General features: G+C 53.4%; 1 protein-coding gene across 6 annotated transcripts; it reads left to right on the top strand.

Moving 5' to 3' along the window:
- The first annotated feature begins 1,185 nt into the window (after window positions 1-1,185).
- On the top strand, window positions 1,186-23,900 carry KANK4 (KN motif and ankyrin repeat domains 4). Of its 6 annotated transcripts, none has more exons than XM_066192948.1 (10): window positions 1,186-1,294; window positions 12,303-12,389; window positions 13,741-15,549; window positions 16,507-16,618; window positions 17,876-18,094; window positions 18,610-18,697; window positions 19,088-19,307; window positions 20,644-20,786; window positions 21,634-21,834; window positions 22,457-23,900. In XM_066192948.1, the coding sequence occupies exons 2-10, from the start codon at window positions 12,374-12,376 to the stop codon at window positions 22,544-22,546; spliced, it is 2,898 nt and encodes a 965-aa protein (XP_066049045.1). In that variant the 5' UTR covers window positions 1,186-1,294; window positions 12,303-12,373; the 3' UTR covers window positions 22,547-23,900. The 6 variants fall into 6 exon arrangements, with proteins under 6 accessions (XP_066049045.1, XP_066049046.1, XP_066049041.1 ...); XM_066192949.1 differs by having other exon boundaries at window positions 13,738-15,549; window positions 19,091-19,307; XM_066192944.1 differs by having other exon boundaries at window positions 13,738-15,549.
- The last annotated feature ends 424 nt before the right edge of the window (window positions 23,901-24,324 follow it).

The raw sequence follows: 24,324 nt of genomic DNA, 5'->3' as shown, positions 1-24,324 counted from the left end.
GGGAAATGGGTAAGGTGCACGGTGCCGGGAGCAGCAGGAGAGGTGCTGTGTCTCCAAGGCCACAGCTGCACATCAAAGTTGGTTTGTTGATCAGGATCAAGAGAAGAAAATAATGTCAGAATCACCCCTCCCCTCCACCAACAAAAAAACCCCAAACCTAATACCATGATCCCTCTCTTTTGGGCACTGCCAGAATACCCTGAGCAGTATCTCAGGAATAGGGGAACAGGGGCTGTCCTGGGAAGCCTGAAGGATCCCACACTTTTCCCTTAGTTCTCTGATCTGTTAGACTCCTCAGGAAGTGTTCCTCTCACTCAGCACCTGCACCCTTACATGGAAATGAGGGCAGACTGCCTCTGGGCAGAGCCCAAATCACTCTTGAATTGGATAATGGGATATTTTACTCCTCCCTGTTCACCAGGAGCCTGGACACTGCCAGGAGGGCTCTGGAATTACTGGGTGGTTGGGTAGCAGCCAGAGCCCAACCCTCAGATCTCCCCCCCTGTGACATTCCCAGTCAGAGTTTAAAGGTCTTTGAATTCTTCTGGAAGAAAGGGGGTGGGTCCCAGTGAGCCACATCCATTCCCACTGGATGCTGAGTTCCTGGCCCAGATGGAGACCATGTGCTGCCCCGGCATCACTGGAGCTGCTGCTCTCCCACGCTCTGGAACAGCTGGAGCAGGGCTGGGATTTGCCCCTGTGTCTCAAAGACAAGGAAAACCCAAAGCTTTACCTAGTGCTGAGGGTATTATTTGGCATCACTAAACTGATTCCTGCCTGTCCCCACTTGGTGCAGCTGGATGAGCACACGGGATTGGGCACACGGGGAGGCTCAAAACCTAAAACACAAACTGCCTTTCCTTTACGATTTCCATGTGATTGCATTCAGGAACAAGGGCCCGATGTGAACCGGGAGGGGCTGAAGGGCCGAGCCACAGAGAACAGCTGGTGCAAAACCAGTTCAAGTTCTGCATCCCGAGCCCATCCCCGCAGATTTCCCTTCCCACCGCTCTTGATCCGCATCTGTGCAAACAGGACGAGCTACAAAAAAGTGTAAATAAAGCCTTAAACTGAACACCACGGGCATGAGGGGAAGTTAAAAAAAAAAAAAAAGAAATCCCAAAAAGCAGCTTTCTGTCCTCCCACAGCAGCCGCTCCTCCCGGCTCCCGCTGTCCCGCCTGCCGCCCATCCCCGCTGCCCGGGGGAGGGCACCGGGTCCCGCCCCGCCCCCGGGTCCGCCTCGGGTCCCTCCCGGAGGAGGCAGCGGGATCGCGGAGCTCTCTGCCCGGGCAGGTACGGCCGAGCCGGGCGGGGACACCGGCGACACCGGGGACACCGGGGCCCGGCAGCCGCGGGGGGACCGCGCACCGCAGCGGAGCGGCCGGCGGGATGCTCCGGGGCACTCGGGGGAGTTTGGAGGAGGTTTTTTGGGGAGGGGGTGTGTGTGTGTCTGGGGGTGCGCAGGGGCTTTGGGAAGAGCGCTGGAGGATGCTCGGGGGTGCCTCAGAGGGTGCTCCTGGGGTGCGCTGGAGGATGTTCGGAGCGGTGTTTTGAAAGTGCTCAGGGATGCTCCAGGGTGCTCAGGGAATGTGTGGGAGCGCTTTGGAGGCTGCTCCGAGGGTGCTCCTGGGTGTGCTCCTAGGATGCTCCAGGGGTGTTCTAAGGATGCTTTGGATGTGCTCCGGGGCTGCTCCGGGCTCTTGGCCCCTGGCGTCGCTGTCCGGGGGCAGCATCAGCCGTGGCTCTCTCGGGACAGGAGTGTTTCCAGAGCACCCCTGGCTCCGGGATGGAGGCACTCAGCGTGCCTGGGAAGCTGGGAGAGGGCAGGAAAGCTCCCAGCGCTGGTGGGACCCCCAGAGGTCACCTTGTGAGGGCTGGGAAGGACCCCCAGGCGCTGGGCTTTGCAGTAAAAGTCCCCAGAGTCGTGTTTAGCCTCAAAGCCGAACCATAAAGCCCTGCCTAGCCATGAAGATGTGGCTCAGCCAAGCCCCAGCCCAGCCTCCAGGCTGAGCGTGGTCTCCCCCCCCTGCCCGCAGCCTCTCCCCATTTCCTTGCCGGCGTTCCAGCCGCCCGGACGGAGCAACTCTGGCACCGTAACTCGTGTCTGGCTCTGTGCTCGGGTTCCCTGTGTCCCGAACGGGCAGGGAGTGGACCCGGGACAGGGAGGGACAAGGAGGGAGCGGAGGGACGGGCAGCGCCTCTCCCTCGCAGGCAGCATCGCCTTTCCCCGGCCGTGCTCCCTGCCAGGGCATTTCTGAGCAGCCCAACTCTGCCGGGAGCAGGCGTGCCCCGGGCAGCTTTCCTCAGCTCCAGCTGGTGATTTCACACAGCCCTGGGAGCTCGGGCTGTGCTCCGGGAGAAATCGGGAACAGGGAGCGCTGAGCTGCTGCAGTGGGCTGGGTGCGCATCGCTGAGATCACTGGGTGATCCATGAGGAGGTCGGTGAATGCAGAACGTGGGTTGGATCATCTCAGCTGGAAGTTCACGTGAGTTCAGCATGGAGGAAGTCGTGGTCTGGATGCCCTGGGTGTGATGTTCACCATCCAGGGTCTGGACTCTTCAGGGAGATCTCATTTTGTGACACCGCCAGGAAGGGTTTCCCTTGTCCACCCCAGATATGAAATATTTTAGCTGCGTTGCCCAAATGAAATTGGTGAACACCCAAAAACATTGCTCATGCAGGGCAAGGGTAGCAGCCACAGCAATGTGAAAAAATCAGCATTTGCCTTTGGACGTGTTTTGCATTCCTCCAGGTGGCTTGTTTTTGATTTCCAATGGGCTAAATGGGAAAAGCTGATCTCCTAAATGATACCTGAATGGCAAAGGAGAAGGGGGAACCTGTAACCCCATGTTAATTGTCACTTTGATATTAGTATTTAAAAAATAAATATATCTGCTGAAATAACAGCCCAATGAGCAGGGAACTGGCTGGGGAATCTGTGGTTGAGGAGGGATCAGTGCATGGATTCATTAAAACAGTCCTGGAGCTGGAAGATGAGATGTCAGAGAGCCTGTTCCTGCTGAAGATGAGATGTCAGGGAGCTTATTGCTGCTGAAGATGAGATATTAGGGAGCTTGTTGCTGCTGTGGGCTCTGTCAGACTCCCGGTGCAGTTTCCTGTGACTGGGAAAACCATGGTCACATTCTGCTCCTCTCCAGAAAGTCCTGTTGCCAGGAAGGTTTTATCTCCCAGGTATCATCCCCTCACGCAGTGCTGGGACTGTCCCATTCCCACATATTTCTCTGCCACCAAGCAGGAATATGACATTGCTTCCCATCAAACAACCTCTGGCATGGGAACCTTTCAGGAGGGAGAGGTTTGGTCTCAAAGCATTCCTTGAATCAGGAGGGGTGTTGAGATCCTGGGACATGGCTGCTGGATGAACACAGGCTCATTCACGAGCTCAGTGCCGATTCAGGTCCCTCCCTTGGTGGTTTCACAGCTGCCAAAAATTTTAAAAGTTGCATTTTCATCACTGTGCGTTGCAGCCCAGCTCATCAGATCTTGGGTCTTTTTAAGGGAGCTTTGGGAGCAGCCACAGGGATGAGCGTGGCCCCACTGATGAGGGAAAAAAAGTCAATAAGGAAAATTATTGTATTTTCCATTTGGTGCCCCACTTGACAGGGGTTATGTGGCTCTGCCTGGCTCCAGAGCAGCAGGATGCAGATTTTGGTCAATAAAACCCTGACCCCAACTCCAGGGGTGTGAAGGAGCCCATGGCTTGGGGCAGAAATCCTCACAGTGACAATGCCAGGGGAGAGCAGTGGGGAGGAGCTGGCTGCAGGGAGCTCCTGCTTCAACCACGTTTATTTTAAACCTCAGTGGAATTCATGTTTTGGGAAGCCTTGGGAGTCCTGCCCATCCCAGGGTTTAAACAGCACATGAAAAGAAGGTGGTGTCATTTTTAAGATAATATGCTGCCCAAATGGACAATTTGATGGAGTCAGAAATGTGAAAACCCTTCTCAGACACAGAGGTCTCCATCTTCAAAGTGAGAATATCTTAAATTCATCTTTGCAGCTGGCTGCTCTGCCCATCAGGATTGAATGTGGTGTAAGTGAGAAAGCTGAAACTACACCAGCAATATGTGGCTGAGGCTTGGTCAAAAACCCGGAGGAAAATCCCCGTTTCCTAAACGGGTGAGAGGTGGGAAATGCTGCTCCAGGGCTCCCAGCTCCCCTTATCCACACCAAAATCACCAGCAGAGGAGGAAGGTGGCACATCCACCCTCTCTGCAGTCCCAATCAATGAGGAGAGTGGTTTCAGGTGGCCTGAAAAAGAAATGTTCCTGTGTGAAGAGGTTTTTAAACTTGTCAGGAGTGTGATCAATCCAAGTCTCGTTGGCTCGGGTCAGAAATCGATGTGAAATGGCTCTGTGTCTCCCTGGGGGACTGAGGTGGTTGCCCAGGGAGGAGGAGAGAAATGCAGACAATAGGGTTTTCCTAAAAGCACCTAAAATCTCCCACTTGAGCCACGTGGGAGTTATTCAGTATCATGGCAGCAAAGCTTGACTTGTCCCAAGGACAAGGAGGTAGAAACCAGCAGCTTGGAAGAGACCAGAAGCCATAGCAGGGCTTCACTGTTTTCCCTCCAAACTTGCGGGATCGAGGCAAAGAGAATAAACATCAGAAACGAGGCACCTCAGGTTTTGGTCTGCTTTCTGACTGTGGAGCACTTCTGTTTCGGGGCTTTGGGTGCTTTTTGTGATCACCTGGCTCTGGGAAAGAAGACTTTAGGGAAAACATCACAGTTTTCAAGGCACGGGATAAAATCACAAGAATAGACCAAAGCTTTTGTAAGTCTGTGGCAGGAGTGAGCTGAAGGTCAGTCAGGAAAGAGGTTATCAGAGGAGGGGGTGAATGTGATCGTTTTCCCCTCCTGGTAAGCCATAAAAGAGGGAGAGAGAGTTTGGATATCTGATACCTCCAGGTCTGACCCGTCTCTAATGGAAATGCTGGCAGGAAGCTCATAACATTTATTAGACAGCAACGAGCAGCTTTAATAAAATCAGTATCCGCACAGCTTTATTACAGACTGCAGTTGGGAAAGGGGCCTGAAATGGCTGTTTAAGTACCGAGGGCTGCACACCCGGGGCTTGCTGAGAGAGATCCTCTTCTTTATTGAGTGCTGCCGGGTTCATTATTCAGCTTCCTTGTGAACCCTCTCCGTTCAAACCCCGGGGAGGCCCCACGCGCCTCCAGGATGTTTTCCATGCGCCAGCCCCCAGCTCCAGCCCCATCCGCCTCCTCCTCCGCTGCTTTTTTTCTGCAGAGAGGGTGGGAGGCCAGCCTGGACCTCTCCATCATCAGCCACAAGCTGATGTGTTGCAGAGAGAGCTCGTCCCTCTCCAGCACTCCCAAATTGCTTCCAGCTCCCAGCTCTGCTCTGGAGGTGCCCCAGGCAGGCAGCAGCCGAGGGAGTTTCCTCTTGGAGTGCGATAAAACTCCGGTGCTGCGGGGCGCCCCTTGTCATCAACCATGTGCTGAAACCATCCACTGGCCCCAGGATGAAGGCTCTTCCCATAAGTAACAGCTTTTGCATCCTAAATCCAGTCCTGCTCTGCCTCAGCACGTGCCGTGGGTGATAGCAGCACAGAGGGAAGCCCAGCACGTGTGGTGTGGCTGCAGGCTGGGATGGATCCAGCCTGGAAACTTTTCCTCCTGGCTGCTGTTGGGTTTGTAGCAGTGGCTCAGGGATTGTCTGGTCTCCCCACTTTAATTTTGGGTCTACTCAGCTGCCTTCTGCCCCCTCAAGCTGCCGTTCCAAGGGATGCTGTGGGGCACAGGACCACTGGCAGTGGTGATTTTGCGATGCCAGACACACGTGGGAAGGTGGCTGATGGGCTCCCGGGATTCAGATCTCATCCAGCAGGAACCCTGTTTGCTCTCACTTTGGGAAACCTCATGGCAACTCCTTGAAGTGCAAACCAGGACTTTAAACTGCTTGTATTTACCTAGGTATTTATTTAATCCCACAAAGTTTTCAAACCTCTTTTTTTTTTTAATTTTTGCTTCTGGAGGGAAACTCCTTCCCACGGCCGTGCCAGTGGGCAGCGGATCACAGCGGAGATCCCACCCGTGTGCACGTCCCCAGCAGACTGGAAGTGGGGTTATTTTTCTTCCTTTGCAGTGAAAACAGAATTGAAAAATCCGCACAACAAATATTCCCCGGGAGGCCGTTTTTATTCCTGGTATGTCCATTTGCAGTGATAGCTCGGCCGGTTGTTGTGCAATCCAGACCGCCTGGATGGAGCAGGTTTGGGGTGTAACCCTTTGGGTGCCGAGGGCCAGCTCTGTCTGTGGGTCACCCCGAGGTGATCCTGCCACTCTGCTCAGCCCTGTGAGGCACATCTGGGGTGGTGTGACCAGCTCTGGGCTCTTCAGTGCAAGACAGACATGGAGCTCCTGGAGTGGAGATAAGGAAGGAGCATTTCTGTGCCCAGGAAAGGCTGAGAGAGTTGGGCCTGGTCAGTCTCAAAAAGAGATAACTGAGAAGGGACCCCATCCCTGGATATAAATATCCAAAGGGAGGTGTCAGAGGGACAAGGATGGGCCAGGCTTTGCTCAGTGGTGCCCAGCAATGGGACAAGAGGAATGAGCAGGAACTTATGTCAGCAAATTTCCACCTGAACATGAGGCAGAACTTCTTCCCTGGGCAGTGACTGAGCCCTGAGCAGATTGTCCAGAGAGGCTGTGGAGTCTCCCTCACTGGCGATATTCCAGACCCATCTGGACACAGTCCTGGGTAGGGTGCTCTGGGGTGACCCTGCTGGAGCAGGGAGGTGGCACTGCCTGATCTCAGTTGTCCCTTCCAAGCTGAATCGCTCTGTGGTGGACCCGTGGTGGAGGGGAGAGGGGGTGAAGCCCAAACCTGGGGAGGGGAAGGCATCAGTGGTGCCCAAGAGGGGTGGAGGGGATGGCTCTTGAGCCACCTCAGAGCCGTCTGGTCCCTCTCATCCATGGGAGCAGCCGGCAGAGCAAACCCCCCACCCCTGACAGCTGCGCTGCCTGATGTGAATCAGCAGCAGTTTCAGGCCGTGACCTCAGTTCTCATGCTTGGGGGACAATCTTGGTGAACCCCTTCCCCGCTTCCCACCCTGCAGCAGCCCCCTTGGGCAAAGCTATCAGAGGCTGGATGTAAATCCATCAAGCACCAGCCCATAATTAATTAATTTGTGTGTTTTGACTCCTTCCCTTCATAGCTCCCGATTAAAAGCTGATTTAAGGGGTCACAGACTTCCTCAGTTCCAGAGGGATTAAATGTGGGAACAACTGCAGGTCGTATGTGGGTAATTGCAATGAGGAAATGCTCCAAATTAAAGCTTCCTGCTAGGTCTGTCCAGTGGGAAAACCAAACAATTCTTTCAGAATGACTTTAAAATCAGCATCCTATAGAAATACGTGTATTTCTTCCGTCGTGCTGCTTTGTCTGGAGAACACCAGCGGCAGAATGTGCTCAGAAAAGGACGCACAAGCGTAACTAAAGCAGAAGAATTCAGCAGAAAACGAGCCAGCGTGCTCTGGAGTTGGTTTTGAACCTCAGGCTCAGTAATTGCTTGTGAAAGCAGAAAGCCATCGACACCGAGTCGCGGCCCCGCGCGGTGTGGGATGGAGCCGCGTGGGAAAGGCGGCCTTTGGGAAAGGCAGTGTTTGGGAAAGGCAGCGTTTGGGAAAGGCAGCGTTTCACCGGCTGCTGAAATTATTTTTCATTCCTCGGGTAGGAAGTTTTTAACCCATCCGTGCCTCGGGGAGAGCTGGCAGAAGGACAAGCGCTGCTGGTTCTCTAGGCGTCCAGATACTCGGCTTCCTGCAAAGGCAAAACTTGTCTGCTTTTCTTCAAAGTTAATGTGTTAAAGTCCCGTCTGGGGGTTGCAGGGAGCTGGAGCAGCGCCAGCAGCTCTGCTCTCACACAGTGACAAGATGTGGTTTTCCTCCCCCAGCATGAGATTTGGGTTGTGCTGCTCGTTCAGCCATGGGAAAGGTGCTGGCACTGCTCTGTGATGGGAGTCCCTGGTGAGAGCCCCCAGCAGAGCCCCCAGGTCCCACGGGATGCCTCCACTTCCCAGGATTTTCTTTCCCAGCCCTGGAAGGGTTTTGCAGCCCTGAACCAGTCGGCGTTTGCAAGCATGAGGTTGCTGCAAGTTCAGTGCAGAGACTGAGGGATTTGTCCCTGTTGCCAGCCTGGAGGGGCAGCAATCCAGGATGCCCGAGGGGAATGCCAATGCAGGAGCTCAGGACAGGCTTGGGACAGGGCACTCTGCCCATCCCTGAGCCACATGCCACGAGCACCCTGCCCAAACTCACAGAATCACAGACGGGTTTGGGCTGGGAGGGACCTTAAAGCCCTTCAATATCGTTCCACCCCTTGCCGTGGGCAGGGGTACCTTCCACTATCCCAGGTTGTTTCAAGAGCAGTCCAGCCTGACCTTGGCCACTTCCAGAGATCCAGGGACAGTCACAGCTTCTCTGGGCAGCCTGTTCCGCGTGTCTGCTCTGCCAGCTGACCCCTGCCTTGCCCGCTGCCAGCTGCAAGTTTGGATGGATAACCCCAGAGCCAAGGGCTGGAGAGTTTGATACGGAGAGTGCCACTGTCCCCCCCGGGGACACCGGGACACCCTCTGCCCGTGCCGCTCATCCCGTCCGGCATCTCCCGGGGCTGCGGATGGACGGACACGGCGAGAGGGGCCGGAGCTGCGGGGACACGGGCGAGGGGCTGTGCCTGCTCCACACGTGGGAACGCGGCTCCGCCGGGAGGATTTGGGGACACTGAGCCCTTTCTGCAGCTTTCCCCAGGCTGCCGCCTGCGAGTCGCGGCAGCCGGCTGCGTTTGATCGGGAGAGGCGCTGGTGGAATTGCTAATGCTCCAGCCCGGAGGTGCAGCATGCGGAGGGCTGCAGCTGCAGCATCAGGTACGGCAACAACCCCGCCGTTAATTATTGACTCTCTCTTCTATTATCAGCCCCCGATAAGGGAGCACCCCCCCCCCCCCTCGACAGCCCAGGCAGCGCTTGGTGCTCTGTGTTTTCTGGGAAAGATAACTATTCCGCGGAAAAAGTAACTCGTTTTCTGCACCGGGATTGAACTGTCCTCTCAAAGGTCATCCGAGAGCAGTGGGCTGCTCCGTTGGAAAATCAATCCCTCTTTTGTGCTTCTTGGTTTAAACTTGTGTTTGCTTTCTGAGCAAGGTCACAGCTCAGCTGACCAACTTTGTAACTGCTGGAGCAGGCTGGGGTCCAGCCCCGCCGTGTCCGCTGCTCCGAACCCTTCGCTGCCGGCTCTGGCCATGGGAGAAGATGCTTTGGAGGGAGGCAAGAGCTGCTGCTGCTGCTGCCCGGGGGGTTTGTAGGTGCCAGTCTGAGCAGGTAACACGACAAAATGCTTTGCTAACCAGTTTTTCCTTTCGCCACGAAGTGCTGGAGCCGCTGCTGCAGTGCAGGAGAACAGGCAGGCAGAGCTCAAATCATGTTGTGTTATACAGCTAAAGAGACTGTGCTAACGTGCTCTGGTGGATTATCTTGTTATTTATGGGCTCAGGGTTAACTGTTTCCCAGTTAAAATTACTAGCAGGACTCTCTGGGAGGATGGACTTTGTGGATATTTGTGGTATGTGGTTGAGTTAATTTGTAATTTAAATGTTTGGGGGTGTCGTGGTGCTCTCCTTTCTGCTGGCTGGGGTGGAGGGGGGAGCTGCTCACACTGGCTGGCAAGTGGGATGGAGTGAAAGAGGGGTTAAATGTGAGTGTAAAGAGCCAGTGTTTGAGTCCAGGCTGGTTAAAAAGACAGTACATTGTCCCTGCAAACGGGCTGCCCCAGGGAATGAAACCACTTCGCTCTCTGCTGTTGCCTTCTCGCATATTTGGCTTCTCCGTTTCCATTTCTGTATGTATTTATTCCTGCCTTGAGAAAAACAGCCTAATTCCAATCTGGATTAATCCTCCCCACGGCCTCTCTGTGTAGCAAAGGTAAAAAATCAGCGATGCGTGGGGAGAAAAAAGAAATGTTCTTCGGTTTTATTTAACAGAGAAAACTCAGCAAACATAGAACCTGACAGAGGGTCAGGCTAACAGGTTTTAGCAGGATGGAGACGCACCTAAAACTGTTACCCTGCCTCAACTTACGGGCTGGACCCTGGGTGTAGGGGTCTGCTACTTCTGGCAGGTGACTTCATCTTTTAATCTCATTTTTCTTAGGGACAGGCATGGGAGAGCAGCTGTGGGGTCCAGAGAGGCACATTTTTGGCTCTAAGCCATCTTCTCCATGCCTGAGCTGCCCCGGAGGGGACAGGAGAACATCAGCAAGCTGGTTGGGTACATTCAGCATCCTTTTACGAGGCGATTTTGAAGTAGATTGGTCAAAGGAGAGCAGTCATAGTATCAATTTGGGCTGCAGAGTTTGGGACCCGGCCAGCTCATAAATGATCCAAATAGATGTAATTATCTAGATATTAAAAACCATCCTATTCACTGGCTTCCCGACCCCCCCCCCCCCCCCCCCCCGTCCCTTCTGAATAAATGACCTAGAAGAGTGGAGTGTAGCTGGTCAGGCTGGAATTTGCTGCAGTTGGAATATTAAGGGGAAGAAACAACATTTGAGGAAGAGGTTGGTGTTTGTTTTGGCACGTGCTGTTCGTGCTGTTTGTTGGCAGGAGGAGACAGAAGGAGTTGCCCTTTGTAGATAGAAGGAGTGTGGTTAACTGGAGAGCGCATGAGGAGCTTTCCAGGAGCTCACAAGGTGCTGGGTGGGCATCAGCGTGACCCTCTGTGACCCTGCTGGAGCTTTGGAGAGCTTTGACGTTCTCCTTGGGCTGGGACCTTCCTGACTTTCCATCAAGGCTGTACATTGACCATAAACATGCCTACGTGACTGACAACTAATTGTTTCTTTAAAAGGTTTTGATCTTTCAAAGTATCTGTTATAGAATCATAGAATGGCTTGGGCTGGAAGGGACCTTGAAGATCATCTCATTCCATGGGCACCTTTGTCTAGACCAGGTTGCTCAGAGTCCTGTCCAGGCTGGCCTTGGGCACTTCCAGGGATGTGGCAATGTCCTATGGTGACAATACAGCAGGATTTGACTTCATTTCTTAGCTGATCTTTGGTAAAGGTCACCTGGAGCCCCTTCGTGGGGAGCTCTGGAACTGTGGCCAGGTGCTGAAGCCCTCGCTGAGGCAAAGCTCTGCATGCAGAAAATGAGTTCAGGCTCTGGTGGTTTGGTCCATGAGATGGGTGTGAGCTGGGGCTGGCTCAGCACAGGCTTTGTGCTGCTTGGTCCTGCCCTGAGAACATTGCATAGCTCAGGGATGCACTGGAGGAGCAGGGATGGACTTCCAGGCGGCTGTGGGACCATCTCTGGCCAGGAACCAAACTAGATACTGTAAGAAGAATCACAAACAAACAATCTACTGTTCAGGAAACTCCCACTTCATCCTCTGCAGCAGAAATTAAAACCAGACCTTCTCACTTGGAGCATTGTTGTCCTTCTCACACAAACCAGGGAGCCTCCTACGGTGATATCCAACTGCCCCAACCTCCTTCATCCTTCCTCTCCCTGTGCCTTTCTAAAGGATCTGGAGGAGAGAAACTTCACCCAGGACCTTTCTTGGTTGTTCCCAGCCTTAATTTCTCATGCTCCAGGAGTGTCTCATCCGTGTCCTCATGATGGGAAGGAGCTGGGGGGTAACACAGCCCCAAAATGATGTGAAGATCTCAGTGTTGGCTGTGGTAGATCTCCACCTCAAATAGTTCCCTGAGCTGGAAGCGATTTGTCTGTGGTTCAGTGCATTTTGGTGAAGGTTCTTTTTAACAGAAGGGACGTGGTCCGAAGTAACAGCTGTCATTTGAATGAGATTCAACATAAATTTTGAATCTTTACTTGTTATGGATCAAAAAAAAAAAAAAAAAAAGGCAACCAGGCATTTCTGTGCATAGTTTATATCTCTGTTGTCAGGGATCTTTTATCATGTTGGATATCACCAGCTCACAGGAGTCAGTGGAGAGTCCCTGTCAAGTCATCCCAAATGTCTCTCTGTCCTCACTGGCAGTCAAACCCTCTGTCATGCAGGGGTCGTTTTACAAGGACCAGCTCCCTGGGATGTGTCTGTCAAGCACAAGCTGTTGCCTCTGGAAAAGGAGCTATTGATTTTAGCAGCTTCAAAGCCCTTGGACACCACTGGGCTGCAGAAGATGGGAAGTGGGAGGGGGGTGGCCTTTGAAGACTTGTAAGGCTTTAAGGAGAGATGAAGTTCACATGGCTGAGTGTGGTATTTTATTAAATCAGAAGTATCCATTTCTTTTTTTCAAGGGTGAAGCGACTCCTCAGAATCATCTTCCTTGTCAGAAGATGCTTAAGTGACAACCCGGTTAGACTCCACCATGGAGAAGACAGAAGGTATGGAGCCTACAGGACATTTATTTGTTCATTTATTCCTTGAAAAAAAAAACCCCAACCAAGCCCTGGAGTAATTTCCTTGCCAGAAATGCTGTAAATAACCTGTTCTCTGTAGATGTGGGGCCAAGGGGTGAAAAATGCATCATTCATTATTATGCAGATTTCTTAAAAACCACAGCAAAGCAGGTCCCAGCTCTAGATCAGCACATATTTGTCCTCCCGTGCTCTGAGACAGATCCCTGCTCCCACCCTCCAGCTGTGCACCTGTGCCCTTGGATGACCCCAGTGGTGCCTTCCCTCTGTCCTTCCTCTGACTTCCACCTGAAGAGCACCTCAGCATCTCGGCGATGCTCTGTGATGAGCAGCACCACAATCTGTTCCAGGTTGTCCTGGTCCTCTCCAGCTGCTGCACCAGGATGGAGACAAAGGGGTCAGTCATGGGCCCTGGTGCCTCCTCCTCCACCTCCCCCCTGAGCCCAACTTGTTTGCTCAGAGGTGCAGAGCAGCCCAAACCACTGTGATTGCAGGGACCTGGTGCATAAAGGAAACCATCGGTGCTGCAGAAGTTTAAGTGTTAACTCTTGAGGTGGAAATTTGGGTGCTGTGAATGTTTGCAGGCTGGAGGTAGCTGTGTTAAACCGTGGGAAGGGGGGAGACTGGTGGGGAGCTGGTTTTGGCCTGTGCTGGCTGGGTGGGCAAACACTCTGACGCCCGTTTAGAGGTGATTTACCTCAATTAGGAGCTGTGCTGGGAGCTGAGCCGGTCACCTTGGGATGCACGTGTTCTGCATGGCTGCAGCTCTGAGCCTGGCGCTGTCTGGGGCCAGCCTCTGCCCTGATCCATCATTTTCAAGGAATAATTTCTGACCTGGTGGTTGCAGGTGAAGCGAGGCAATGATTTTCCTGCTAGGTGCGTGCTGCTTATGCCACTGAAAAGTTCAGACCAAACCAAAAGCCTCGAAAAATGTCACTGTCGTAGATGGATCCCACATTCTATTATTGAGCTGGATTTATTATCCACCAGGCAGCTCTCTGTACCTACACAGACACGTAGCTCTGCCTGCAAAACCTGCTGTTTGCTTAATTGCCAATTAGAGCCATGATTTGAGGAAAATTTTGGCTTCCTCAGTGCAACAATTACCCGATGCACTTCTGGAAAACAAGATCAGAGCTTGGTGCGTGTCACCGTGTCTCTGCACAGCTTCACCACGAGCCTCCAGGATAATGAGCTGGAGCCCCTGCCTGCCCAAAACTGAGATGAAAAGAGAAAAAAACATCTTCCCCCTGCTCTAAACAATTTGTTTTGCCAAAATTCAATCCTTTCTTCTTTTTTGGGGGGGTTGTTTCAGCAGATGGCCAGCCACCCAAACCCGACGGGGACGGGGAGCAGCCCCGCAGCCTCCCCTACTCCCTGGAGACACCCTACGGCTTCCACTTGGACCTGGACTTCCTGAAGTACGTGGATGACATCGAGAAAGGCAACACCATCCGGAGGGTCCACATCCACCGCCGAGCCAAGCAGCCCAAATTCAGCACCCTGCCCCGAAACTTCAGCCTGCCCGAGAACGGCTCCCGCGGCTGCTCCACCGCCTCTCCCAGCAAGAGCTGGACCTCGACCTGCTCCTTCCCGCAGCGAAAGGCATCCCTGGGGGAGGAACCCCCCCGAGCCCCGCTGCCCGCCGAGGCAGCTGCCGAGGAGCCGAGCTACCGGAGGAAAGCGCTGCTGGCCGAGACGCGGCGGCAGGCGGAGCTGGGCTGGCCGCACGATGCGCCGCGGGCGCGGCCGCAGCTGCTGCGAGCCTCCAGCATGCCCGACGCGCTGCCCCCCGGCCACAGCCCCCCGGCGGGACCCTCGCCCCTCCGGACCCTCCCGCAGCACTGCCACGAGCAGGGCGGCTCCGAAAACACCTCCCGGGCCAGCTCGGACGGCAGCGCGTTCACCCCGCCGCGGGAGATGAGCTCGGAGCTGGACGGCTCCTTAGGGCATCCCGGAGGGGTTGTGCCGGGGCTGGGCCCCGGGCAGCCCCCCTGGCAGAACCAGCAGCTGCAGGTGGTGATGGAGAGCGGGGGCGAGGAGGGCGATGCCGCTGATGCTGCCTCCGACGTGGCCAGGGGTGAAGCAGCACCACCGGCTGGCCTGCAGCTGAGAGAGGAGAAGGTGAGCCCTGCGGAAAGGGGGCTGAGTGTGAGTGAGATGGATCTGAATGTGCTGAAGGAAGGCGAGGGGAGGAATGTCCAGGCTGGAGGGGATAAGGAGAGAGGTGTTCCCCCGGCTCCTGACGCTGGAGAGCCTGGCGGGATCACGGTGCTGAAGCAGCAGATCGCTGACCTGGAGGAGCAGCTGGCCAAGAAGAAAGAGGAGCTCGAACAGGTCAGGGCAGTGCTGCAGCAGCAGGATCATGAGATCCAGGAGAAGGAGAAAAGCATTAAGCTGCTGGCCAGCTCCAAAGCCCAGCTGGAAGAGCAGCTGCGCCAGGAGAAGTCCAAAGAGGCTGAGCTGCGGCGGGGCGGCGGGGCCCTGCAGTGCCTGGATGCTGCGGTGAACACCGAGCCCTCACAGGTGACAGGGCTCAGGCAGGCCCAGGACAAAGGCATCAACGTCAACATCCCACTCTCCACCAGATCCATCGGCTGCGGCGTGCACGGGGCAGACAACATCAGTGCACAGGCCGTGGAGGTGGGGACGTGCAGGGAGCAGGGACTGGCAGGTGCTCCAGCAGAGGGACGTTCTGGTGAAGCCAGCATGGAGGCCGGACTTCCTGCCCCGAGCTTCACCCGGCTGCAGATCCACGAGCACCCCGGCGACGACAACCAGAACCACCACAACTCCCTCGGCACAAACGCAGCCGAAAGCAAGGCGGGCTTTGGAGAAGATAAACCTCGGGAAGGGCTGCAGGAGGAAGGTGCCCCTGGCCACGAGAACCTGCCGGCTGTTGACCCCATCGGCCAATATGTCAAAAAGATCCAGGAGCTGCTGCAGGAGCAGTGGCTGTGTTTGGAGCACGGGTACCCTGAGCTGGCCAGCGCTATCAAGCAGCCGGCCTCCAAGCTCAGCTCCATCCAGAACCAATTAGTTAATTCCCTAAACTCCCTGCTCTCTGCCTACTCCTCGCAAGGGCCCGTGGATAAGGAGAATTCCAACACACACTATCAACAGTTGGGTAAATAATACTGGCGTAGGCTTTGATGTGTCCGGGCCAAATCTTTTCCCGTTTTTATTCCAGCGTGGAGCAGGGGGGGATGTGGTGGAACAGTTGTTGTCAGTCAGATCAGGAATAGTCTCGACAAGCATGATGAGAAAGGCAAATCTCTGCACATCGCAAGTTATGGATCTGCCATGAAAAAAAAAGCAAACAAAATGATGGAGGAGCTCATAAAGCAGTGGCTCATTTATATGCAGGATCAGCTCCAAAAGCTGCCGCACTGGTGGCTGTTCCATCAAATAAACATTCTTTTTATTCAGGCTGGACATCTCAGTTTGCAAGAGGCTGGTGAGGCTGGTGCTCATCTGGGGTAAATCAGTGTGAAGTTCTCCAGAACCCAAACCAGTCAAACTAACTGAGCAACCAGGCTGGGGAAAGACCTGTCCCCAGTCACAGACCTTCATCGAAAATAAGTTTAGCTTATATGAAGATGGGAAACCAATGCCTGTTCACTGGGGGAGGGAGGGAAGGGACTTGCAAATAGATAAGTGACTTATTCCTTAATATATAGACACTATTCAAAGTCCAATGGAAAAACTCATCCATGTAGCATTACAGCAGATTTATATAGGAATTTTCCAATACCTTGCTACTGGGGGAAAGAAAAACCCCAAACCCAAAACAGTATTACAAAAGTAAAATCTGCTTATATTCGTAGGACAAATACATAATTCCCAGGCACTTCCTTTATATTCCCAGTCACCTGGAGATGTTTGAGACCTGTAATAAAGGTGGCAGGGCAGGTTCAGGTTGTGGCCAGCTGCATCTGTAGTTTTGCAAGACATCCAAAGACTCTCATAAGAGGAAGTAAGATGCTTACAGTTATGATTTGTAGCTTGTTGCAAGAGGTTGGGAATAATTATTGCTAATTATGGCACATCTGCTTAATTAATCTATTATTTTGTATTTTGGTAGAAAACTCTCCAACCACAAGTCTTAAATCCATCATGAAAAAGAAAGGTTATGGTTTCCATGCAGGAGGCAATGGGACCAAAAAGAATCTCCAGTTTGTTGGGGTAAATGGTGGGTAAGCATCCATTCAGAAGATAAAAACTGCCTTTTAACGTGGACTGTCCTCTGTATCGCTGGAGAAGTCATTCTTTCTCCCCCTCTTTTCCCCTCCAAACCTCCTGATTAAAAGGCCAGTTGAAATAGAGCCTCTTTTCTCCCTTCTTTAATCCAGCACTGATAACCTGTGAGTAACCCCGTTCAGGAAAGGTGTGTTCAGAGCAGCGGGGACACGCTGGGGACTGACACTCTCTGCACACCCTTCTCCTGGGGCTTCATCCAAAACCCAGTTGGGGAAGGTGGGAAGATTCCATGGGAATAATCCATGGGAAGATTTCCACTGACCTTGGTGGGCTTTGGAGGAGGCCAGCACTGCCTGGGTGGACACGCTGCCACTAACCTGCCCCCACGCTCCAGCAGAGCCAACAGCAGTTGGTTCAGGGCTTGGGAAAAGACTTTTTTGGTAAATAAGGAATAACCTTGGGGTGAAGGAGACTTTAGGTTGTGCTGCTCGTTCCAGGTGTCTCCAATATCCAACACTCCTTGGCCTGTGAGCTAAGCAGAGGCAGCATCTCCTGCTGGGGCAAACGCGTGCTGGCATGAAGAGTGCAGGACACGTGTCACCGTCCCTGGGCTGGGCAGACAGCTGTGTGTGCCAGCCTGGGTGCTGCTTTCTGCTCACATCCTCTGACTTCCCCATTGCTGGGTTCTGCCAAATGGGTGCAATTTGTAGGGACTGGAGGAGTCTTGCCGACTTTGAGGAAAGTTCTTGGGTCCATCAGAGTGAAACATTCTGTTTTGTGGAAGATATTATTAATACTAATGCTTTTAGACAACCAGAGGAGAGACCTCTGTCAGGGCTGCTGGAATGGTGGATTCAGCCCGTGCAAACACAGCTTTTGTCTCGTGCTCCTCGAGGTTGCCGATGCTGCCAGTCCCTCCTTGCCACAGGAGCCATGCTGCTGTCACCCTGCCACCCTGCCAGCTGCTCCCAGCAGGGAGGCAGCTCCCAGCCCCTGCCCGGGCTGTGTGTGATGGACATCCCTCCAAACCCTGAAGTAACCTTGCCTGCTGCTCATTAACTGCTTCTGTCACACTCCTGCTGCTTAAGGAGCCAAACAAAGACTAACCCCGACTCCGGCTGTGGCTCAGACCTTTTAACTTGCTGCTTCTCACTCTGGGCTTCACCCAAGGTCCATTGGAGTCAATGAGCCTTGGTCAGGCCCCGTGGCTGCTGCTGGGGAAGGAGGGAGTAACGTGTGGTGTCCTCAAATAGCTACGAGACCACGTCAAGCGAAGACACGAGCTGCGACGACAGCGCGACCGACGGCGACACCGAGACCGAGGCCGAGGGCAGAGCCGGGGACGTGGAGCCCGAGCGGGCTGCAAGGGAGAGCAAAGGGCCTTCCTCGGGGGAGAAGCGCGAGGATGACGATGATGGTGAGCAGGAGGCATCAGCAGGAGCAGCACCCTGCTCTCAGCACCAGGCTCACAGGTAACCAGGACACCGGGTGGTGACCGCAGGGCTGGGTCAGGCTTCTGCTCGGTGGAACAGCAGCGCTGACCTCTGCAGGCGAGGGAAAAGGCTTTAAAGAGCTAAATATTTTCTGAGTTACTGCAGAACCTAATGGGGATTGATTCAGGCCCTGCACTCGACACTGAGTCATGTCTGGTGAGTTAGCTCATTTGTCCCCTCTCATGGGAAGTTTTTTGGGAAAGTTCTTTGCAGGTTCAGGAATAAGATTTTTTTTTCCCCCCTACTTCAAGGGTTTTTGTAATAGATGAAGCTGACCACACAAATCTGTGACTCTGGGCTTAAATCTTTGCTCAAATGCTTAGCTTTGTATCTAAAGTCTTTGTCAAGTCAATGGGACAACTTGCGTCGAATAATTTAAACACTTAAATGTGTTGAACATATTCCAACTCACTCTGCCTGTGTTCTCCTCCTTGGTTCAATATCCCCTGCAAGTCCTGTCCCGTGGTGGATTTACAAAAGTCTTTTCCCTTCAGATGCAAACCCTCCGAAGATTTCCTTGCCGCCTGCCAGCTCCTCAGTGAACACCTCCCAGAAATCAGGAGCACAAGCAACAAGCATCTGGTACAGATATTTCCCAATCCCTTTTCAGACACGGTTCATGCTCTCTGTTCACTTTAATGGACGAGATTACCCCAATGGCACATTGCAGGCTGTGCCCTGGACAGCTTTGTGAGGAGAGGGGGGTGAGGTGACATCTGAGACAGTTTTAGAACAGCCAAAAAGAAAGGGGGAAAAAAAAAAAGAAAAAAAAAAAGAAAAAAAAAAGATGAAGGCTTTGTCTGGTTACTCATCCAAGTTACCACAGGAAATTCCTTTCCCCCTCAAGTTGTAGCAGCAATCACAAACCCACAAGCTAAATGCTGGCTGCGTGGTGCCAGAGCATGTGGGGCCAGGAGCTGGGGCAGCCACCGCTCGGCAGGGACAGTCACGGTGACACCTTGGTGTTCGCAGCAGCACGTCCTCGGCTCCATCTCCCAGGAGTGGTTCCAGGTGTCCAGCCACAAGTCTTCCAGCCCCGAGGTGGTGGCAGTGTACCTGGAGGTGCTGGGGGACATCCAGCCCCAGCTCCTGGAGACCGTGGTGAACCTGCCCGACAGGAACGGCAACACCGCTCTCCACTACAGCGTGTCCCACTCCAACTTCCCGGTGGCAAAGCTCCTGCTGGACACGGGTAGGAACGGCCACTCTGCCCAGCCAGGGCTTTTGTTGGGCAGGGGGTGAGAATGGCTCTTGCCAAGGGGTTGTGGTGCCATGAGTGATGGCTACACAGGGAATGGGGACATGGACAGTCCCAGAAAACATTGAAGGGGGTCCGGGCTTGCCTCAGGGAGCTCAGTCAGGAGCTAAAGGAGGTGACAGGGGACCAAGAGCCACCTGCCTGCAAGGGCCCCATCCAGGAGACAAACACAGAGGCAACGTCCATCCAGGAGAAAAATGGGGGCCCAAGGTCCATCCGAAATTCAAGGATGAGGTCTGTCCAGGAGACCTGGCTGACCTCAAGACCAGCATCCTCCCCCATAGCTCAGCTCTGGGCCCATGGATGTGGTCGGGGGTCCCAGCTGAGGCTCCTCAGGGACGTTAAGGCTCGTTAGTGCCCTCACACATCTTGAGGGCTTTGCAGCCTGGCTTTGGGGATGGCTCAGGGTTGCTGTATCCAAAGGGAATTCCCAGTCCAGGTGGGATGGGGTGGCTCCCCATCTGCTTGCAGCAGCCAAAGCCACATCATGGCTTGGGGCAGGAGGATCACACCCCTGAGAGCATAAGAAACCCACCAGCAGAGCAGAAAAAGTCCCATGTTAAACTATTGAACTTTCACCTTGTGTTGCAATGAAAGAACAAAAATCTCAGCTGAGCTTTTACAGGGCAAAAATGTGCTCGTGCTCCGAGAGAACAGAGGAACTTTGGCATTTTCTCATGGGCCGGACAATCCATGAAATGTTTGGGAAATGGCAGATTATCATACACATCTATAACCCGATTGTTGCTGCAGAGGCGCAGGCAGGGAAGGGTTTGAGGCAGCTGGTTCCTCAGGGCGAGGCTGGACCCGAGCCCTCACCCTCAGACACGGCTCATTCCTCGTGGTGGAGCTGGAAATGGGCTCTTTGAAGTGAAAAATGAGTGAAACGGGGCCAGGATGTTTTCCACACCCCGTTGGGTGATGGGCGTTCTCTCTCTGCTGCTCCCTTGCCACGGGAGCCAAAGCAAACAGCCCACGGCTCCAACCAGCATGTGCTTGAGGCATTAATTATCCCCCTTTAATTTCTGTTTGTTGTGGTCTTCAAAGTTAATCGAGTTGACCTCAACAGTTGTAATTAACTGTAGCACCAGGGGCCGTTTAATGCTGCGCTCACAAGCCTGGATATTTAAAACAGATAAATCCCCGTCCTGTATCATTATGGAATAACTCCTTTTTCTGGGAGTATAGGATGCCGCACGTTGTATGACTCCCTCTTTCCTTTCTGTTCCCTCTGGGTGATCCACTGTGGGCTGGATCCATCCCCTTGCAGGCGTGTGCTGCCTGGACCTGCAGAACCGTGCTGGCTACACGGCCGTGATGCTCACGCCGCTGGCGGCCCCCGAAACCCGCCAGGACATGGAGGTGGTGATGAGGCTGCTGAAGGAGGGAAATGTCAACCTGAGAGCTGCCCAGGTGTGTGACAGGAAGCTGCTGGGGGAACAATTGGGGTTCCTTACCTTCCACGGCAGCGCCAGGCTGAGACTCGGCAGCAGGTTTGGGGGGTTGGAGTTGCTGCTTCCCAAACGTTCCTAAAGGAACCTCAGCTGAGTTGCAGTGCGGCCACCCAGCAGCGCCCTGGGAAAGGGGTGTGACAAGGGGGGTGGGGGAAATGGAGGAACTAAAAAAGGCTGAAAATTTTGCAGACAAGTTTTTCTGAGGTAAAAATCAGAAGTGGCACCAGGGAGGAGCAGCGAGGGCATGGGAGCCCCAGGTTTGCTGGTGAGCTTCATCAGAGTCACACATTTTGGTTTAGGGATGAGAGTGCCCTCATCCATCTCTGCTCCCAAACTGCTGGGAAAGTTAGTCCAGATCTGAATTAAACTGCCCAGGAGGATTTGGGGAACCCACATTTGGGGGCAGCTGGGCAGTTTGGCCACGCTGCTGCAAGGACCTCCCACAAGTGAACAGGTCTCTCTCACAACACCTGCTGAGGAGCCCCAGTGGGAATTAATAATAACGTGCAATAAGATGCAATATTAATAGGAATCATTATCATATATGTACCATGCAATAATAATATGCAGTGTTGTGATACGGGGTTATGGGATGTGGGTTAGTGGTGGGCTTGGCAGTGCTGGGCTAATGGTTGTACTCGGTGACCTTCGACAGCTTTTTTATTCCATCTCAATCATTCAATTATTCTATACGTGCCATTATCGTTATCATTGTTGTTATTATTGTTATCCCTGACAGCCTGAGCCAGCAGGGCTGTGGGAGGAGGTGGGCAGGGGGTGCTCAGCCTGTCCCTGTGACCCTGCAGGGAGGCCAGACCGCACTGATGCTGGGGGTCAGCCACGACAGGGACGACATGGTGCGAGCCCTGCTGTCCTGCCAGGCCGATGTCAACCTACAGGACGAGGAGGGGACCACGGCCCTGATGGTGGCCTGTCGCCAGGGCAATGCTGACATCGTCAGGCTGCTCCTGGCCCAGCCTGGCTGCCAGGTCACGCTGACAGACAAGGTGAGGCTCCACAACACCACCGCACCAGGGTGAGGGGGGAAAAGCCAGCTGGGATCTTGTTTTCCAGGCAGGAATCCCCGACGGGTGGGTTTTAAGTGAAGAAATGTGATTTGAGTCCGTTTTCTAATCACGGCATCACTTTCAGGAGGGTACCCCTGGTTTTGGTGCTGCTGTGCCATGGATGGGGTGACTGTGACACTTGCCCATAGGCTGGGCAGGAGCATTGGTGTAATCCTAAAAAAAACCCCCAGATGAAATCCTGGCATCAGCAGAGCTTCAGCTCCAAGAAACTAGCAGCGATTAACTCCTGCCTGAGATGGGAACCGCTCCATGGGGATGTGTGGGATGGGGCTGGGCTGGGAGCGGGTGGATATTCTTCCTGCTGCGCCACAGGGCTGCGTTTGGAATGCTGGAACTATTTTCTAATTAAACTCTAATTTTATCTGAGACATGCAGGAGGGCACTGGGGCCGGGCAGAGGCTGTGGGTGTGTTTCTTGAGGCCCAAAGGGAGGTTTGGGATGGTGACTCACTGTAAGGCAGGGAGGAGCGGAGGGAGGGGACATTTGGGGTCGGAGTTGGGGTTCATTGGGGCGGTGATGTCTCACCTCCTCCGTCCTGCAGGGTGGGAACTCGGCGCTGTCGCTGGCCCACGGGGACATCGCCGCGCTCCTGCGAGCCCACATCGAGCTCAGCCCGTCCGTGTCGGTGTGAGCCAGCGGGGAGCAGCTGCCAGGACCGGGAGCTCCTGCCTGAACAGCCCCGCCGTGGCAGGGCCAGTACAGCGGGGTCACAGGGGAGGAACGTCCCTGCACCACCTGAATAATGTCCCTTGTGTCTAATCCTCCTCGTTCGCCCCACTCACACCCCTCATCTGCGCCACAAACAACTGCGGACTCTCCCATGCGCTCCTCCCGGGGTAGATTTGGCAGGTGAGCAACCAAAAGGAACGAGAAAAGCGCATTAAACAGCAACACTTAAGTCTTTTGTAACCTGAGGTTATGGGTGTCCTTTTAATCGACTACTTAACTGTATCTCATTTAACTTGTAAGTTTGTGTCCTAATATTTATTATCAGCTCTTCTGTAAGTAGCGGCAGGCAGCGATTACTCAGTGTATGTAACAACAAACACAAGCTGGATGGATTGTGGAAGGCGTAAAATCCCATTTATGTTTGCTTATGCGGCTCTGATGTAAGAATTAAAAATTAATGCTCTAGGAAAATATTTGAGCATGCCAGACCCAAACACGCAGACATTGTTTTGCCTGGATTTGGAATTACCATATGGCTGTTATTTTTCCCTAATTAAGTTGGAGCTAACGGGGAAGCGCAGCCCATTGACAGGCTCTGCATCACGGCGGGGCGGAGCAGGGCATTCCAAGTACTGGAAGATCCCAGCAGATCCTCATCACAGGGTGTGGTAATATTGTCCAAGAGCTCCGTGGAGTGGCTTTGCTGGCAGATGCCTTTTGGACCAGTGTTTGCTCTTTGCTTTGCCTCTGCTCCATTTTAATATTCCCAAACTCGTCCTGTAAAGCCAAGGCGTGATCTAGCTGCTGGAATCGGGTCTCTCCCACCACGGAGCACCCACAGGGTCCAGCATCACCTCAATTCAGGGTTTTTTTCCTAAATCCCTCTGCTTCTGACAGAGAGGGAGGCAGGGCTCAGGCCCCCCTTCTCCAAGCATCCTTGTTTTGCTGCATCAGGACCCACTGGGTGCTCTCCTTTGGCTTTGGTGGAGCAAACCCAGATCTCCCTCATTAGCTAATTACTCTTTTATTTGGAAGCAGACCTGAATTCTGGACCACTCTGGTTGTTGTTTAGTCAGTTCACATCCTGACAAAATGTCTCTTGAGCTGCCTTGTTCTCCCCATCCTTGCAGGGAGGGGAGAACAGCCCTGACCTCTGTTTTCCATAGAAATCTGCCATCTGCTCAATTTTCTTTCTTTTCTTCATGTTTTCAGTCCAGAGCATTCACTATCTCAAACTTCTATCTGCCTTTTTTTTTTTTTTAAAATCTATATCCCAAAATGCCTCTTTTATGTATAAATAAAATGAATTAAACCTTTCCCTGTGTGTGTTCCTGTCCCCATGGCTGTGGCTTTTCTGGGGTGATTTCCCACACCTGCACAGCACCAAACCAGCAATTTTTGAGGTTTTTCTTCAGACCAGTGACTTCCCCCCATCCCCAGGGGGATCCCTGCACAGATATGGCAAGGTGGGATTTTTTTTTTTTTTTTTTTGCAGGAATTCCCCCAGTTTGTGTACAAAAGCCAGCAAGGGCCTCTCTTCCAGGCCCAGCTGCAAACAAAAAGAGCCACAACACTATTTTCAGACAGTTTTCACTGAGTCTTTTTTTCCCCTGACAGCTCGGGATCCACACTTGCAGAGAGGAATTATCCTGCTGCTTCCCCGAGGAAGGTGAAAGTTCTGCCTTCAGCAGAATAAATGTGGGAGATTTTCTGCTAAGCATCAGGGTGGCTTTGGGAAGT

Source organism: Chamaea fasciata, unplaced genomic scaffold (assembly GCF_029207755.1).
Source record: "Chamaea fasciata isolate MVZ Bird 193981 ecotype frontalis unplaced genomic scaffold, bChaFas1.0.hap1 SCAF_10, whole genome shotgun sequence".
Lineage (NCBI taxonomy): Eukaryota > Metazoa > Chordata > Aves > Passeriformes > Sylviidae > Chamaea > Chamaea fasciata.
The sequence above is the reverse complement of the archived record's forward strand: the minus strand, read 5'-3'. Positions and strand labels throughout refer to the sequence as shown.

Coding starts and splice junctions, on each gene's coding strand:
- KANK4 (XM_066192944.1), top strand. Junction 20,787..21,633: donor TCAACCTGAGAGCTGCCCAG/GTGTGTGACAGG, acceptor GTGACCCTGCAG/GGAGGCCAGACCGCACTGAT. Junction 21,835..22,456: donor AGGTCACGCTGACAGACAAG/GTGAGGCTCCAC, acceptor TCCGTCCTGCAG/GGTGGGAACTCGGCGCTGTC.